We start from the raw sequence: 19,251 nt of genomic DNA on the forward strand, positions 1-19,251 counted from the left end.
CCATCCATCCATCCATCTATCCATCAAAAAGGCGTCTTGGTCCCCTTCGATGAAGCCAGATCAACCAAGAGCTAGCTGGCTTCAGGAAACGGTGCTCTACCGAAACACAGCCATGTGTTCAATTAAGGGGTTCAAAATTTGCGGAATACAAAAAGCCCCTTCACTATGTTTCGCTTCAAAAATTTCTGGCTTCGCTACTGTGGATGACCTCAAGGGAGAAGGTGTTCAAGTGGGTTTGAAGATAAATATGAAAAAGGAAAATAACTTTATGATTTCAGAGGCTCGGCGAATGTTACCAATAGGCAACCGGGGCTTGAGAGTCCGCACTAGAGTATAAACGTCTAGGTCAATTATTAGCAAAAAATCTTACTTATGTAAACAAAACTCACGGAAGGATAAGCTGGAACGCGTTTGCCATGCATTCCCACATAATGACCGGCCACTACCATTCTAAACCTACAGTTGCTCCCTGCGGGGCGTGTAGGGAGAAATTGAAGGAAAGGTTGAGAATCACATAGGGACATAGAACCGAAAGTCATCGGCGATATTCTGAGAAGTATTCGCCGTGAAAATTAATTTTCACGAAAAAGAGGAAGACATATATGAAGCATGCTTTTCTGCTCCTCGCCTATTTCCCTTTACTTCTTTCACGGTGCTGTTTTTTAGCACAACACTCCAGTGAACGTGGACTTTCGCCTGCGCTTCCCGCTCAATAAGTATTTGCCTGTATTCTAAAAAATATATATACTTTCTTAGTGCACAGAGCGTTTCAGAAAAGAAGTAATATAAGACAGAGCACACAGAGCGCATTGTATCCGACTTTTTTTTTTTTTTTTGAAACGTTCTGTGCACTAAGAAAGCACATTTCCTTTAGAATACAATACGAACCAGCGCAAGCAACCACTCTGTTGGTGTACCTATAGTTTGAGGCCGTTATCATCGTCATAATCGTCAGTGGTGCGTGTTATTCAAGTGAATACGCACATTACGATGGCAAGGTTTCGCTTTCTAACATCTAGGAAAAGTTAATCGGGCCCAGTATTGACTGCTTCTGCGGAGCACACCTTTTACATCCCTGGGGTATCCAAGTCAAGAACGATAGAAGTGGCCATACCAATGTTTTGTTGCTGCGTTACCTGCCTATAGGTTTATTTTCATAGAGTAGGTTAGCATCTTCTTCGATGTGCATCTTCCGCATTGAGGATGCTAGTATTGGCCACTTCTTTTTATCCTGTCGCCTGTACACACCATTGGGAAAAAAAATAATACTACCATCTCTTCGCAAGCTGGGCCTGGAAGTATCAGGACATGACATGATATTTTATGGAGTCGCTACTCTCGGATACAGTCACGGGGACGTTTCCTTCGCCATTGAGGAATTCGTCAGCGAGACTCGAAGAGTATATATCGAAATTTTTGCCTTGAACTTTTGAATATGAATGACTCCTACTTAAGATCAATGCATTAGCAATAGCATCTGCGTATAATAAGCTACAGATGTCATTAGATAATTTCATCCACGAATCAGCTAATTCCTTCCATTGGCGTATGAGTCATGTCCGGAGGAAAACCCCCAACAGTATTTCCACTTGTGGGTATGAGCCAGTTTCCATTAGGCGACAAAACAAGCAAAACGAAATGGGTTCTCGTTCTACTTCGAGTGCTTCCAGCCGACGCCCGCCACCTCCTGTGTACGAGAACCAAGACGAAGATCAAGATTCGAGTTTAGTGCGTACGACGGAAAAGGAAGACTTCGAAGAGGAGCGAGAGCAAGCATTTCTCTTTCAAGCACTCGAGTATGGATGTAAGTACGCTTGCTCAATCCACATCTTGATCCTCCCGCTACGATGCTTGTTTTCCACAGAAAGTATAGTGATGGCGCGAATAGTGCGAATGTACAAACAAAATATGAAATAAGACGACCGGACGTAGCAGGCGGGGAATTGTCAATACAGATGAAGCTTCGTTATGGACGTAAGTAGGTAAATTGAGTATTGACCTATTCCCATAACACTTTCAGCTTTTCGTTCTCGCCGTATTGTTTCTAGCTTTATGCGCTGTTACTATCGTTACGTTCTTTCCTTCCCCTAGTAAAGTGGACTGACAGGCCTCCGTTTGTCAATGTTACTCAGCTTGGTTCGGTGCACGCTTTTGGTCAGCCTTGTGAGCTTACCGGGCCCCACTGCGTTCCGTGCAAAATTTTGAGGATCTTGTTTTGTCAGTGCAAAAAAAGGTCAATGCTGCCTAAGGCATCAAGTCTGTCGCCACGAAGATTTCGCTATGAAAGTAGGCGATACTTTCCGAGGGGCTCATTTTCGATGTGTCATTGAAAGCGTAATTAACGCATAATCCGGTTCGAATATCTCCGACGGAAAGAGGGATCGAATGGCGGCTACATTGGTTACCTTCAATTTAAGTGAGAATCATTACAATATTGTTAGGGAACCACAAATAATGCCCCCTACGTATACTTTCCTTCGCTTCGTTGTTTATCAGTTGAACAGAATGAACAATTTCACACATTGTTCTAACGAAGGGTAAATAGTTCGAAAATGCAAGTAATCATCGTTAGCGTTCTTCAGTAGCGCGTGCCGTTGTCTGGATACGCAGTGACTCAAGGTAAAGCCGCAGGCTCAGATTTCTTGCACCTGAAATGATGCAGGAGCAATTGCAGCCTATCTGGTGGCCTGTAGAATCAAATGTTGTGTAAGGTTGCTTGACGTCACGTGGTGCTTGTTGAAAGCATTCCGAGACTTCTGGCTTCTGGAGCATTCTTGATTGATTGATTTGTGGGGTTTAACGTCCCAAAACCACCATATGATTATGAGAGACGCCGTAGTGGAGGGCTCCGGAAATTTCGACCACCTGGGGTTCTTTAACGTGCGCCCAAATCTGAGCACACGGGCCTACAATATTTCCGCCTCCATCGGAAATGCAGTCGCCGCAGCCGGGATTCGAACCCGCGACCTGCGGGTCAGCAGCCGAGTACCTTAGCCACTAGACCACCGCGGCGGGGCTCTGGAGCATTCTTCGAAAATTCCCGTTGTCCCTAGAGTACTGTCGCACTGCGCACAAGGGATAAAGTGTACCACAACAGTGAACTTCTCATCTACTGGACGATACTCCACGTTCACGAATGCGTTCCTGTGTTTACGTGCATGAGGGCACATGGGCTACCCCTACACCATATGGACACATGACATATTGGGGAAGGGTGGGGGGAGGGGGGCTTGCTGAGGTTCTGAACGTGAGAGAGGCACCCGCTTCAAAGATTCAGCCGCAGGAAAATAACCGAGGTGGACGAGGTGACGCTGAACGAATTCCAGGAGTATTTTGTCAGACCCTCGACTTCAATTGTAAAGGCTCGCTTACACCTGTGACTAGAACGGATAGACCAAGTTAATCGAAAAGCGAGTGGTTGAAAACGGCCACCTAGATCGCAAAGAGGCTGTTGGCTCACTCGTTCGCTGCTGCAGTTATTAGAGCGAAAGCTATCCTAAGCTAAGCCTACCAAGGTCGCGTGTTGACGAACAGGAGCCGCCAGAGCTTGAAAGTGGCAGGCCTGACATCACGCCACGTGATCCGTTGCAGTGAGGCTAAGAGGGCTTAGCCACCATAATGAGGCGTCGCAGCTGCGATCGATTGGAGCTTCGCTAAGGTGGCTACCATAGCCTTGAGTCTGCCGTATCACATCACCAGGCGAAGCTTTAACTGCTGGTTCATTGGTACTTGGTCACTCAATATCACACTCGTCGTAGATAGCACACCAGCTAGGCCGTCTGTGTGTGCCAGCGACAGGTTGAGTGCAACAGTTCAGTAATTATTGCTAGACGACAGGCTACGTAATCTCAAGCAAAGGCAATGTTGCCCTCTGAAACACCGCGGGGCAAAGGTATACAAAATTAGCACGTTAAAGAGAAGCCTACCAAGAGTGAAAGCGTGCCAGTATAGAAGTTACTGAAGCCGCCGCCGTCAGCGACACGGTCAACAAGTGGATAAATAAACTAACTTCACTGAAACTCTGTGCCTATATCATTTGAGCCAAACATACATTTTGTTTGTAGTAACTATAGGTGTATAAGAGTTAAGTCTAAACCAACTTCCTGAGCCGTGCGGCTGCAGTCATAAACATCCGAGCTAATTAAAGGCCCACGAACATTTTTATTGTGAGACAGGAAAAGAATAAAGCCTCATCTCACACCATAAGAATACATCAAGCAGTGCCCACGAAGAGAACGATCTTAAGGGAAGTGGCAGCGCGTGAAGACGCGACTTTGCTGTCTATATAGGTCTCACGAAGATGCGAACATCTGCCGCCTCGTGTCGATCGTTGGTCACAAATGGTCGTGGACCGGCGCTTGTTGCAATTGCGTGTGGTACTAGCGAGATTTTTCGCGCCTGACACGCTGCGTGACGGGTGTCGCCAGGCATGACGTTGTGTTGTGCGACGGCTGCCACGCTGGCACTCTGGATCCTCTATCTGGGCCGCAAGGGAGGCACGGAGCATGCACTCCAGCGGCGATCGCTGGAACTGAGCCACTCGGTGGTCACGAGCAGCGGCAGCTTGCGCGGAGTGTGGGTGGACGACGGCAACAACGGCACCGTGCTGGCCTTCTTCGGCGTGCCGTACGCCGAGCCCCCTCTGGGCGCCGCCCGGTTCCAGAGACCCACGCCCGTGCGACCATGGAACGGCGAGCTGAGAGCCACGTTCAAGGTGCGCCAATAGAGAGTGGGGCTGTACTGGCTGAGAGGGAGTTGTGAAAGCAGGAGTGTAATTTACCGCTCTGAGAGCTTTTGAACAAACTTTGATAGATGCGTATTGTCTTCACTACGCAGTCTTTTGTAGGTGTTATCCTGCACCCTTCCCATGTAATGGTGTTAATAACAGGTATACGTAAATCAAATCTCGGAGATGTGTGGCAGCTTGGGCTAGTTGGTATGACATGACGATAGTTATAGCGCGAGAACAAAACGACGACACAGAGACAAGAAGGACACGAAAGACACGAGATGTGTTTCGATGAAATTAATTAGTGAACTCTAATCGCTTCGTCATTCGTCTGCGTCGGAATTTCTAGCCATGCAATCAGCCTTGTACCGGTGTGTTCCTATACAAAAAGAACAGAGCGATCTCTGTAAATATTGTTCGTACAGCATTTCTTAAGTTTTTCCTGTTTTGCGTTTGAAGCTTTTTTCACTGGCTGCTATAGGTTCCGTTTTGAGTGAGGTCCCTCGGTGCTCCTCATCCCCCACCATTCCGGCTGAGTTGTAGGGTAGCGGTAGCATCGAAGCACCCTATTTTTGGATGAAGCTCTTTTACTTGAAGGTAGAGGAGCCTTAGTTTTGGGTAAAGTTACTGTATATGCAAACTTTACGTAGAAGAGTTGTGCATCTGTCTTTAAAACGCTGCTAGCTACCATGTATCGCGGAGAAGCTGACTCTCGAGTGTATTTCTTTTATTTCTTGGCGCAGTCGCTGCAACGAACTAAATTAACACTATTTATCGACATTGAGTGTTTATTACCGCTCTTCATTACGCCAGGCTTGTTAATCGGCGACGCGGTGGACATGTCGCCCGTAAAAATAGAGTGCAAGTTCACCGCACAGCTGTGTTCGCTTGCCAGACCTATGTCATACTGAGTTATACCTAAACGTATCATATACATTAGCTATATCCAGCTTTGAATTCTCGACCACAGTCATTTATTGGCCGTGAAAACTGTGACTAATTAATTTCTAGCCTTGAACAGTAATGGGAACTTTTCGGTGGACAGGCGCCACCTTGCCCGCCGCAATGGCTGCGCTCCGCAGAACGGACGCAAGGCAAGCCGAGTCCTGAGTGGACCGAGGACTGCCTGCACGTCAACCTGTGGACTCCGGGATTGAGCCCGGCTAAACTGCGGCCAGTGGTGGTGCTCCTGCACGGCGGCCACTTTACGCACGGCTCCAACAGGCAGCGCCAATACGACGGAGCTCAGATGGCCACACGCTGTGACTGTGTCGTCGCTGTGCCAAACTACAGGTCCGTCCAATGGCACACTGCTCTTGACTTGGTTATCAGACCATGAACTAAACTTAAATGTCTTCTTCTATATATATATATATATATATATATATATATATATATATATATATATATATATATATATATATATATATATATATATATATATTGTTAAGGCGTTTATTAGCCGGCAACGAGCGAGAATATACAATGGCGACAGTCACAGCCAAGCACGGGCTCTCAGCGCGAGCGGCGTCCTTGTTGGGTAGCCCCACTAGAAGGTACTCAAGAGTTCGACCCATTTCATAGTTCGGAGGCTTCGCTACAATTACCCCGGGGTCGAAGAGGGAGCCGCCTGGCGACCTAACAGCTTGTTATTATGAGCGGGTCATAATAAGGCTTCAGGCGCTCCACGTTGACGATGTCTCGCCCACGGCGGCGCATGTCCGAAGATTGTTCAACGGGTTCGATCAGATAGTTGACGGGTGAGGTGCGCTCGATGACACGGTAGGGGCCTTCGTATTTGGGACGTAGTTTGGAAGAGAGGCCAGCGACAGAGGTCGGGATCGAGAGCCATACAAGCGCACCAGGAAGGAACGTGGGCTCAGAAGTGGTGGAGCCATCACGGATACTCTTCTGCCGCTCTTGCTCTTGCGTCGTAAAAGTCTTGGCAAGCTCGCGACACTCTTCAGCAAGCCTGGCTGTCTCGGAAATAGGTGTACACTCAGATGGATCCGGCGTGTACGGGAGTATCGTGTCCATGGTGTGCGACGGGTGCCTTCCGTACAGCAAGTAGAAAGGTGAAAAACCAGTCGTGCTCTGAGGGGCGGTGTTGTAGGCGTAGGTGACGAAGGGCAGTATATTATCCCAATTAGTGTGGTTGGCAGCGACGTACATAGAAAGCATGTCGCCGAGGGTGCGGTTAAAGCGTTCGGTGAGGCCATTCGTCTGTGGGTGGTAAGCAGTAGTTTTGCGGTGGACAGAATGGCACTCCGTCAGAATGGCTTCGACGACTTCCGACAAGAAGACACGGCCTTGATCGCTGAGAAGCTCTTGGGGTGGTCCGTGGCGCAGTATAAATCGATGCAGCAGGAAGGACGCAACATCGCGCGCAGCAGCCGCAGGGAGAGCGGCGGTTTCGGCGTATCGCGTTAAATGGTCAACGGCAACGATGGCCCAGCGGTTACCAGCCGACGTCAGAGGAAGTGGTCCATACAAATCGATACCTACGCGCCCAAAGGGACGGTCAGGGCAAGGTAACGGTTGTAGACTGGCGTGCGACATGTGGGCTGACGGTTTACGGCGTTGGCAAGTGAGGCAAAAGCGAACGAACTGCTGCACATAGCGGTACATCCCGCGCCAGAAGTAGCGTTGTCGAATGCGATGATAGGTTTTGAATACCCCAGAGTGCGCGCATTGCGGATCAGAATGGAAAGATTCACATATCTCTGACCGCAGACTGCGGGGTATCACGAGTAACCACTGCCGGCCGTCGGCGTCGTAATTGCGTCGGTGTAGGAGGCCGTCACGAATGGCGAAATGGCGAGCTTGACGACGCAATGCACGCGTGGATGGCGTTGCGGATGGATCAGAGAGCATGTCGATGAGCGGGCCGATCCAATTATCCTTTCGCTGTTCGGTAGCGATGATGTCAACATCAATGGCAGAAACAGCAGCCGAGGATACTGAGCAGAGCACATCACCTTCAGGCAGAGGGGAGCGCGAGAGGGCGTCGGCGTCAGCATGCTGGCGTCCGTTGCGGTACAGCACGCGGATATCGTAGTCTTGTAAGCGAAGAGCCCAACGGGCGAGACGGCCTGAGGGATCCTTCAATGATGAAAGCCAGCATAGTGCATGATGGTCGGTGACGACATCGAATGGGCGACCATACAAATAAGGTCGAAACTTTGTAAGAGCCCAGACGATCGCCAGGCACTCTTTCTCCGTGACGGTGTAGTTTTTCTCGGCTCTCGTGAGCGTACGGCTTGCATATGCTACGACATATTCAGGGAATCCGGGTTTTCGCTGCGCCAGGACAGCGCCGAGGCCTACTCCGCTGGCGTCCGTGTGCACCTCCGTTGGGGCTGTAGGGTCGTAGTGGCGTAGAATAGGAGGCGACGTCAACAAATGGCGGAGCTTCGCGAACGCGTCGTCGCACTCGGATGACCACGAATTGAAGGGCCCGTTGCTTCCAAGGAGCTTCGTCAGCGGTCATATGATCGTGGCGAAATTTCGTATGAAGCGTCGGAAGTATGAGCACAGGCCCACGAAACTACGCAGTTCTTTGACAGATGCAGGTTTGGGGAATTCGGCCACGGCCTGAAGCTTGGCAGGATCAGGAAGAATGCCGTCTTTGGACACGACGTACCCCAGTATGGTGAGTTGCCGTGCTGCAAAGCGGCACTTTTTCAGATTTAGTTGTAAGCCGGCATTGCTCACACGTGCGAAAACTTCTTTCAGACGTTGGAGATGCGTGGAGAAATCCGGAGCAAAGACAATGACATCGTCGAGGTAACACAAGCACGTGTACCATTTCAAGTTGCGCAGAACGGTGTCCATCATGCGCTCAAAGGTCGCAGGTGCATTACATAGACCAAACGGCATGACGTTAAACTCGTACAAGCCGTCTGGCGTGACAAAGGCGGTCTTTGGTCGAGCGTCGTCAGCCATGGGTACTTGCCAGTACCCCGAGCGCAGATCGAGAGAAGAAAAAAAATCGGCTCCATGAAGGCTGTCAATCGCGTCATCGATGCGTGGCAGTGGATAAACATCCTTGCGAGTGATCTTATTGAGCCGTCTGTAGTCCACACAGAACCGCACAGAACCATCTTTCTTCGCAACAAGAACAACAGGAGACGCCCATGGACTGTCGGAGGGCCGAATAACGTCGCGTCGGAGCATATCGTCAACCTGATCATTAATTACTCGACGTTCAGCAGGCGACACGCGATATGGACGTTGCCGTAAAGGTGGATGGGCACCAGTGTCGATGCGATGCGTAACAACGGACGTGCGACCGAGAGAACTTCGCCCGACATCGAAAGAAGAACGATATTCTTGTAACAGGTCCAGAAGTTGGGAACGCTGTACGGCCGTAAGGTTGTCAGTGATGGAGGGGCCAAATACATCAGCAGACGACGAATCAGAAGTGGAAACAGCATTGATGGTACACGACCTGGGAGCGCGCGTGTCATCGGGTACGTCCAGGACTTGTGCGTCGTCGACTGGTTCCACTCTGCCGAGACATTCCCCTCGAAGCAAGGTAACAGCGTACGGGAACGGGTTGGTTACAAAAATAGCAGTGTTGCCCTGGTTGACCTGCACGGTCGCGAAAGGTACTAGCAACCCTTTCCTGCTGCAAGTGCGGTCAGATGGTGAAACAAGTCCAATGGTGTCGGAGAGACCAGCGCAGTAGACAGACACAGCCGTCGTCGAGTTTGGAGGCACTGTTGTATCGTCTTTCGTTAGAATCTTGCTCAGTGTCGGGGGACTGTCTTCTGGCGTCAAATGCGAGAAGGGTGAGAGCTCAATTTCGGCGGCGGCACAATGGATGACGGCGTCATGGCGGGAGAGAAAGTCCCATCCCAGGATGACGTCATGAGAGCATGCCTGAATGACGATGAACTGGGCGACATACAGAACGTCCTGGATGACAACGCGAGCTGTGCACCCTGCTGTAGGATGAATCCGGTGCAAACTTGCAGTACGGAGGGATAACCCAGAAAGTGGCGTCGTCACTTTTCGAAGTAAGCGGCAGAGTTTTTCGTCCATAACTGATACGGCAGCTCCAGTGTCAATAAGAGCCGATGCACAAACACCGTCCACAAGCACGTCAATGACATTCGAGGGGCTGCTCTGAGGGCTTTCACATTGCGATAGCGTCTATATATATATATATGATTCAAAAAAGAAATTCTGTGGGTCCGGTGCAAATATAATTAGGAATAAAGGAGCACACTTACGAAAATTTGATAGTTGTTTACTCTATGTTTCGGCCGTGGCACGGCTCTATATATATATATATATATATATATATATATATATATATATATATATATATATATATATATATATATATATATATATATATATATATATATATATATATGCATACATATATATAGGGTGTTCCACGTAACTTGAGCCAGATTTTAAAAAGAAGAAAGTTGTAGAACGTTTTCAAAACGTCCGACTAGACAGTTTTGAACTTTATATCTGTTAGGTATTAGTGTTTTCCTGCTTATTACAAATGCCCGCAAAATACAAAAAATACCACGTGATAAACCCGCTCGTGCGCCAGTGCACGCAATGATTCTAGTGCTCCCTAACATTCCGCGTAACAACGACCATAGAATTTGCCCCATTGTGCTGTCTCGGCAGGGCCGCAACGATGGTGGTGGCTTTACGATTAACAAGTTTTGCTATCGGCCACAAAAACGATAACCGCTGCGACTGCTTACGCTGTCATGAACCGGTGCGAGGGAAGCGTGTCGTTCGTACGGGGAACGTTAGGGAGCACTAGAATCATCTTGCTCTCTGACGGGCGAGCGGGTTTGTCACGTGGTGTTTTTTTTTGTATTTCATGGGCATTTGCAATTAGCAGAAAAACACTAATACCTAACATATATAAATTTCAAAACATTCTAATCTTACGTTTTCCAAACTGATCTACAACTTTCTCATTGAATTTTTTATCTATCTTAGTTTCTTGATAAGTTAGTAAATAAATATATCTAATTAAACAATATTTGAGAACACATAAAAATTGTCTAACTCCAGACAACGGTGGTGAGTAAAATGCATTTGGTCGCGTCGTAATTACGTGTTCCGGCATATTTTTAAACTCTGGCTCAAGTTAAGCGGGACACCCTGTGTATGGGTAATCTCTGAACGTCCTTTCGAGTGAGGTTTTGAGAAACATGTCGGTATTGATCGATCTCCACGATTACTGAAATGCGGACGTCGATTCTGAACTATATAGCATTTTTGTTACAAGGTTAAGTTTTAAAGGAACCAACAGCTGCCCAGATAAAAAGGCGCCTTGATATACAGTGCTAAATTTAAGCATCCTTTTCGTGATCCGAGTGGAATTGGTATTTTGAAATTGCGTTTAAAAGTCGTCAGAAACAGCTTTGCGGCACGGCTTAGCGGATGAGCATTGAAGCTGGATTATGGAGTCGTCCACCCTGCTGTACGTAGTCTTATTGCTTTCATGCGCACCACATTTGGCGTTCAAAATGAGAGAATTTGTATAATTATTCATCCCCGCTCCATAATGTGTTGCTTACGAGGAAAAAAAGCGCGATGCATTCTGAGAAGCGCTACGGACGTTGCAGCAACTATACAGAAGCATATAGAATAGAGACGCGTGCACGCGAGTGCACTCATGTGCAGTGAACCGCAGCGCAGGAATGGTAATCGCTGCCACACTCGCCTCTCATTGCTTGCAGTATGTGTCGTGTGTATACGACTTCATAATCGCCGCAGGTCGAAAACTTGATTATAAAAGTTTCACGGCGTTTCCCGCGTTACCATTCTGCGATTAGGCACTCTGTCCGGCAGAATTTAGGCACTCTGTCCGGCAGTGGTTTAGAGGCTTTCTTTCCAAAACAGTGAGTGATGCAACTGATAGAAATGTTTCGTGTTGCGCTGCATGCGAAGCAAGTTGCTCGGACATTGGCTTGGCGCAGCGAAAGCGACATTCTTGACGCTCATATTTCACATTACGCGGTTACTTTCGTAAGCGTCAGTGACATGTTTTTCTTTGTATTTATTCTTCTATACTATTTCAGAACCGCCGTAATGTTGCAAGTTACGTGCACTGCCAATGATATAACGTTATAAAATGTCACAGATTGTTTTAAGGGGTATTCTTTCGTGTTGAAAGTGTGATGTGATGGACACGATTTCGCTCGTATTCCTGCTGGGTTAGGGCCGTTCCACGCGCTTCCCGCACAGCCGCAACGCACGTGCCGGGACCCCTGCCGCACGCAAGCGGGGGACAAATAAGCCAATAGGCGACGCTCTTTCACCCTCTGCTTGGGTGCGGCAGGTGTGCCGGTAAGTGCGTTGCGGCTGTGCGGGAAGCGCGTGGAACGGCACTTACTGGCCAAAGAACGCCAATAAAAAAGAACTTGAGTCTCTCAACTAGCCTTGATTTTTTTTTCTGCAAAGGAGTGGAATATCATCAGAGATGCTTTTCTGGTGTCCTTGTTTATCTTCTTTCTTACGTGTTCCAATGCCTGTTATAATGACAGACTGGGCGTGTTCGGGTTCCTGTTCGGCAACGTGTCCGGCTTCCCTGGCAACCAGGGCCTCTGGGACCAGCACCTTGCCATTCAGTGGCTCAAGCGAAATGCCGCTGCCTTCGGCGGAGACCCACGAAGCCTGGTACTTTGGGGCGTCGACGCTGGCGCCATCAGCGCCGGACTGCACATCCTGTCACCGTTGAGTGGCAGTGCGCTCATCTCGAGGGCAGTGCTTCAGGTGAGTGATGCTTCTGGAGCTCGTGAGATAGTGATACGGAAGCTTGTTTCATCGGGATGTGGAAGGAAGAGTTCCGGGTACCCACCGAAAACTTACATGATCCCTGAGCCTCGCCTTCATGAGCAGAAGGCGATAGCGCTTCTCGATGGACACCTCAATAGCACCACTAGCAAAGTAACTTCCTTGTGCGCAACTCTGGCCGTTTTAATTTTGCCTGGAATTCGTACGGCAAGGACAGTGCTCAAGTGTCCACTACGGCATATAGACAAAATTCGTCATTTTGGGAACTACCGAAGTGGTGCCTATTATGTGTCCGCAAGGAAATATGCGTACCTGTGCAATTGTGGACCTTGGTGACGTTGCTTATGACAACAATTTATTATGCCTGAGCACTTTGTAATGGATGAATATTTAAGCCAACCTCTAGATTTGGTGCGATTCAACATTTCTTCCGCGTATTATTGAATACGTTGTGACTCCTCGCACTTCATGACACCTGTATAGTTTGTTTGTCTTTTTGTGAGCAGTTGCAAATACTGCTGTGGCTCCGTGGCACAACATTCAACCAGTACACAGATGGCCTGGGTTCAATTACAGCTCGAATCCACGATTTTTATTTCTTGTCGGTGTCGCCAGGTTCGACTACATTGAACTACTTCGGCTACTTTTTTTAGGCCAGTGGTGGTAGAAGATGCCTCTCTGCTACTTTTTGGTTACTTCCCCTTTCTACTTGAACAAAATTATGAACATATGGTGAACTTGAAGCTGCTGGCGGCGAGTATGCGATGTAAAAACATGGCGATCAAGGCGTGTTTCCAGCTCTCAAAAAATGAATTTGGCACTTTACAAAAAAAAACAAAAGACTTTTGGATATGTGACAGGGACCCGGGGCGTAGCCAAGGGGTGACACACCAGGTCCGCGCCTTCTCTCCCCTCCCTCCACTCTATTTTTTTTCGCCATGGCATACACCATGCAAAACGATCATTTGCCTGCTCGGCCTCCTCTTAAAATAAAGAAGGTGCACCTCCTCCTCCCCCGAAAGAAAGTTTCTGCCTACGCCCCTGGCAGGGAGGCGCTGCAGGGACTCGCCAAAAATTGTTGCATGGTATACTTCATTTTACAGACGACCTATCTGTTGCTGAATGTGACGGTTAAAGTTAATTCGAAGTGAACGGGAAAGTTGAAAGTGATCCGTTTCCAGTGCTGTCTGCTATCATAGACATCAGAAGTTGTACATCCTATTGCAACTGCAAGTCACTGCATAGGATTATAGGCGTACTTTGGCTCAGGTATATATCAGCTGCTCATACTTCGTCATCACGCATGAGATTGTGAAGCTACAATTTACGGTTCAGTTCCAGCGCGTGATATTTTGAGCACATTCATATCGTACACATTTTCACTTCTAGTCATTTACCGAAAGTCACGCAACATGTGTAGAGAGGTTGTATTTTTGCCACAGCGAAAGAAAACATCATCCCCCGTGAAATAGTTGCTGACGTCAGTAATTTATGCTTGGATTTCAGCAATTTGGATTTTGAAGCGTTCATGCTGTACTTATCTAAATTTACAACAATTTTTTTTCTTTGCATGTAGTCATTTCAATCAAAATTTTTTAATTCTTTTCAGTCGCCCATGGGTATACTTGTGTCTGCATTGATGACCTTTGTTTGAATTTGATTATGTTCTGGGTAGTCTGTCCAAATGTTTTGGCAATTTTTGTCCTCTTGACCAGGAAACCTTGTTTGGAACCCATTTGAATTGGATAGATCAGCCATGTCGGGTGCGATAGGATCACATCCGAACAAGGCGCGGCTTCTGAGACAATGAGATGTGCATTCTCCCCCAAAAGATTATTAAAGTCTTCAACGTGATTTGCTTTTTGTGTTGGTAACTCGTTAAAAACCGGCCGTGCCAGCCACCCTGCCAGCCCAACGGGCACACGTACCCTGTCGCTATGTTAGGCGATGACGTATTTTGCACAAGAGAAAAGTGTATACACAATGCTTGCATAATAAAAAAATTGCCCGCAGCTTCCCTCGGGGGAACACTGAGGAGGATGCGGAGCATATAATTGGTTAACGGGGTGTTAAAGTGCGACTTACTTGGGTCGATGGCTAAATTGGTTAACGTGGTTGTGAAATGGGGTGTTAAATTGCGACTTACTTGGGTCGATGGCTAAATTGGTTAACGTGGTTGTAGGAGGGGGTGTTAAATGAGTGAACACGTACACACGTATGCGAAAGGGCGGCGCTGGTCGAAGGGACGTCGATCATTGTGTTTGTGGATTCGTTGGAATTCATTTCACCGCGACCTTGGACGTCGACGTGCCGTACAAACCAACCGACGAGCGGCAACTGAGCGAGCGAGCGCCGACCTTGAGTATATATACAGCGCGACGGCGCATGCACTGTCAGCTGTCGAATGTTCGAGAAGGGGGAGAAGCGCAACGGCGCATGCGCGCGCGTCAGCTGCCGATGTTCTCGAAGCGCGACGGCGCATGCGCGCGCGTCAGCTGCCGATGTTCTCGAAGCGTGACGGCGCATGCGCGCTACATTATACAGCTAGCGAATGTTCGTGAAGAGGAGAAGCGCACGCGGTGTGTAGAGGAGGAAGGGTGCACAGATGGTGGAGGAGTGAAGCGCGCGCGGTGTGTAGAGGAGGAAGGTATGCACAGATGGTGGAAGAAGGAGGAGGAAGCTTGCGGACGGCGCCGCACTACAAGCCTCGAGTATTAGATGCTTCGCATCTAAAAAAAAAAAGTTTCTGCACTGAAATTTTCTGCTATGGCGACCGTTGGACAACGTATTTGTGGCGTCATGTCGTGTTTCCTCGATAATACGGCGTAGTGTACGTGCGCGATGTTCCATCATCGACCTTGCGCAGGGCGGCTCGCCTCTGTCCTGCCTGGGGGAGAGCGCAGACGCCGAGAATGTGCGGTTGACTGTGCACAAGCTCTGTGCGTCTCCCGACGAGACGGCGGAAGACGAGCGTCGCGCCCTGGCCTGCCTACAGGCGGCGCTCGCGTCGGCACTGGTGGCGTTGCCCGTGGACGACTATTTCGCGCAGACGCTGAGCCCGTTCCTGCCCACGTACGGCGATCCCCTGGTGCCCGTGGACCCCAAGGTATACATATAGGTAGAGGCAATATTCCCCAGTTCAGGGATCAGCTACCTCATAAACAGTCATACATGTAGATGGTGTTGTCTGTACACGCAGAGTCTTTAATCTGGTCGTACACGCGTAATAGAGTGTGGCCACTTTCGTTCTCATTCAGGCCTGTTTTCTGACAGCCGATTTAGAGCACATTGTGTGCGTAGCTGTTAACTAGCATCTGCGGCAGATCACAACTGAAAAGCGACTCCAGATGCTTTTCAGTTGTATTTTGCCAAACAATTAACACCAGAGCAAAATAATGCGCTCGGTTTTTGTATTTTCAGACGCTGGTGAGGGACCCTCGAGGGCACACACCATTTTTCATTGTTGAAAATATTGTCACAGATAGTCTTTGTGCATACAACAAGACGTTTAGTACACATGAAGTCAACAAACTTTATGTATGCGCATGCAGTGTTACGTAGACATTGCGTCACAAGTAGTCGTGCGCCTGCTCATCAAGATGGAAAAGGTTGAAAAATGATCTGTTACAAAGAGACGATATAAAAGACCATTTAAATTACGGGTACTTGCCGGTACTTTGCTATGGAGCAGAAATCTTGAGACTTACAAGTATGGTTCAGCTTAAATTGAGGACGACGCAGCGAGCAATGGAAAGAAAAATGGTAGGTGTAACCTTAAAAGACAAGAAGAGAGCAGAGTGTACTAAAGAACAAACGGGGGTTAAGGATATCATAGTTGAAATCAAGAAGAGGAAATAGACATGGGCCGGGCATGTAGCGCGTAGACAGGATAACCGCTGGTCATTAAGGGTAACTAACTGGATTCCCAGAGAAGGCAAGCGGGTTAGGGGGAGACAGAAAGTTAGGTGGGCAGGTGAGATTAAGAAGTTCGCGGGCATAAATTGGCAGCAGCAAGCACAGGACCGAGTTGACTGGTGGAACATGGGAGAGGCCTTTGACCTGCAGTGGACGTAGTCAGGCTGCTGCTGATGAAGATGATGATGATGATGATGATGATGATGATGATGATGATGATGATGATGATTACGGGCTACGTTTACTATACCACGTCTAAACCATGGCGCGCACGTTTTTCACTGCGGCGTCATTCGCTATATGCGCCACAGAGTACACTTTAATGGACGAGTAAAGGGAAATTTTGTGAGGGACTCGTTTGTTTATTACACAGAACCAAATGAATTTTACACCTGGTTAGATCAGGGAAAGTATACGAGGTATTGATTGTTCTCTCAACTGAGTAGTAGCAATTGTACAGTACATAAAGTGAACTAAATCAAAGTGGGCGATAAATCACCCTTTGTGTCGTGGTATCTCAAACGGAAGCCTTTGAGTCACAGCCTCAAAGGGAGTAACTCGACAGTCTCTGCCTCAGGCGTTCCTCAAAGACAAGACTCCCACTGGCGAAGTGAATGAACCGTGGCGTAACGCTGAACTTTGGTATACGTCACTCTTGTATGATCGTATACTATCGTGCACCCGCGCACGCAATGCAAACGGCCTATCATGCAGATACTGGCATCCAGCAGGCGGCCCCTTCCGGTTTCGGGCGCCCCGCTGTCGGTGCTGGTGGGCTTCACGTGGGGCGAAGGGCAGCACTTCCTCGCGCGTTTCCTGGATGCCTCGACGAACGGCTCGTGGGCGCACTTCACGCCGGACCAGCACCGCAGCACCGTCTCTGCCCTGTTCACGTTCACCTTCGGCGAGGAGATCCTGGAAGCCGAGAACCTGCGCACAGACCTGGACTCGTTGAACGATGCGCGCCGCGTGTTCCGCCACTACGGCGCCCTGCTGGACGATGCGCTGTACGTGTGTCCGGCGCTCGCGTTCGCCGATTACCTGTCCGACGCGGCCCTGGTGCACGTGTACGAGTTCGCGGTCGTCGACCACGAGAACGGCACGCCAGCCGAGGCGCCGACGACGCACAGTGACGACTTCCACGCTGCCTTTCATGACGGCGCCGGTTCTCAAGGCGTGCAAGCATTCAACGACGCCGTCCTCTCCTTCATCGGCGCAGGGTAGGCTGGCATCATGCTAGGTAACTTTTTTATCTATCGAGACACATTCCCGCGCTGCCACATCATCGACGGCACGTCGGTCACGAAGTGTACACTATATCGTTCAGCTGCCGGCAGTCATGCCTTTCTGTTCATGCGGTGGCGCGTATACCATGGTCTAGGCAGAATGGACGGTGCTCGTCGGACCGCAGCTAGAATCCTTCAATGATTACATTACTGAATAACCTTGCGAACATTGTCTTCAATGGCCGCTGACCAAGGCCCACGTCTCCGTAAAGGTTTTATCCACTGCACCATGTGTGTCTCATCACCTCAGTGTTGTTATAGTGGCTAGGAAGGTTTCTAGTCACTATAATGTTGTGGTTGCTATCTGATTTCCTTTTTCTGATAAGAATACCTCTATCTGCGCAGGTGTTAACGTGTTTCACCCAGCGTACAGTATGTGATACCATTATCATGATCATAAAGATCAGCAGCTTGTGTTATGTCCACAGCGGTGTATACGAAGGCATCTCCCGATGGTCTCCAGCTTAACTGCCCCGCACAGGCTGATTCCATTTTCTGCGTCCAGGTTTCTTAGTTTTACCCGGCACCAGACTCTTTGCCGTACGCGTTTCTGATCCCTTGGTATCTACTTCAATGTTCTTAATATCAGTCAGGTGTCCTTCTCATAGCGTGACCTGCCCAGGTCCACTTGTTTTTACTGTATGTCGTCTACCACTGTTTGTTCAGATAAGCAGTGTTGTTTTTTTATACAATGCACATTCGTTAAATGAATATGCTATGACACTCGGGCATATCTACGCACACAATACTACGTTGGCGTGGACTGCTTTGTTGTTGCTAAAGTTATACGTTGAAATGACTCATTAACAAAAACTTCTCAATTACATTTTCACTTGTCAAGTTGGGTACGCACTCGTTCATGTGAAATTTCACAGCCTTAAGAACAGCACGGACTCCTGCTCCCTGATTGGAAGTGCCGTCACTTCCTCGTCTATGGATGTTCGCGTCTGGCATTGCATGCAGACTGGCGTCGTCTTTCCTGTATCCCACAAGCTAGATTTCGATATTTCTATTGAAAATCAATTGGAAGCATCTCAAATTACGTGTGGCCCCGTCACGGTGGTCTAGTGGCTAAGGTGCTCGGCTGCTGACCAGCAGGTCACGGGGATCGAATCCCGGCTGCGATGGTTGCATTTTCTATGGAGGCGAAAATGCTGTAGTCTCGTGTGCTCTGATTTAGGTGCATGTTAAAGAACCGTAAGTGGTCGAAATTTCCGGAGCCCTCCACTACGGCGTCTCTCATAATCATATGGTGATTTTGGGACGTTAAACCCCACATATCACTCATCAATATATCTAGAGCAGGTATACAATAACCGTAAATCCCAATTGATCTTTAATATAAGACGGCAACGAAAGAAGCGTGTCGTCCTGTATTTATGCCCCCTCTTTCGTGACCATCTTTCCATGCGATTTGAAAGCAACGAATCCGAACCAACTAGCCCGAATTTCAACCGCAGATTCCAACCATGAGAGAGAAATAACTCGGTGGGAAAGTTTGGGGTGTAGTGCATTGGGCAAGCATTCTCAAATTACGAT

The 19,251-nt window shown here is 48.5% G+C and overlaps 1 protein-coding gene across 1 annotated transcript; it reads left to right on the forward strand.

The window, feature by feature from the left end:
- The first annotated feature begins 1,638 nt into the window (after positions 1 to 1,638).
- LOC119172574 (acetylcholinesterase) lies at positions 1,639 to 17,650 on the forward strand. The gene is made up of 6 exons (XM_037423730.2): positions 1,639 to 1,804; positions 4,428 to 4,714; positions 5,775 to 6,022; positions 12,262 to 12,490; positions 15,378 to 15,617; positions 17,141 to 17,650. The coding sequence occupies exons 1-6, from the start codon at positions 1,639 to 1,641 to the stop codon at positions 17,648 to 17,650; spliced, it is 1,680 nt and encodes a 559-aa protein (XP_037279627.2).
- The last annotated feature ends 1,601 nt before the right edge of the window (positions 17,651 to 19,251 follow it).

Source organism: Rhipicephalus microplus, chromosome 4 (assembly GCF_043290135.1).
Source record: "Rhipicephalus microplus isolate Deutch F79 chromosome 4, USDA_Rmic, whole genome shotgun sequence".
In the NCBI taxonomy this organism is placed as follows: domain Eukaryota; kingdom Metazoa; phylum Arthropoda; class Arachnida; order Ixodida; family Ixodidae; genus Rhipicephalus; species Rhipicephalus microplus.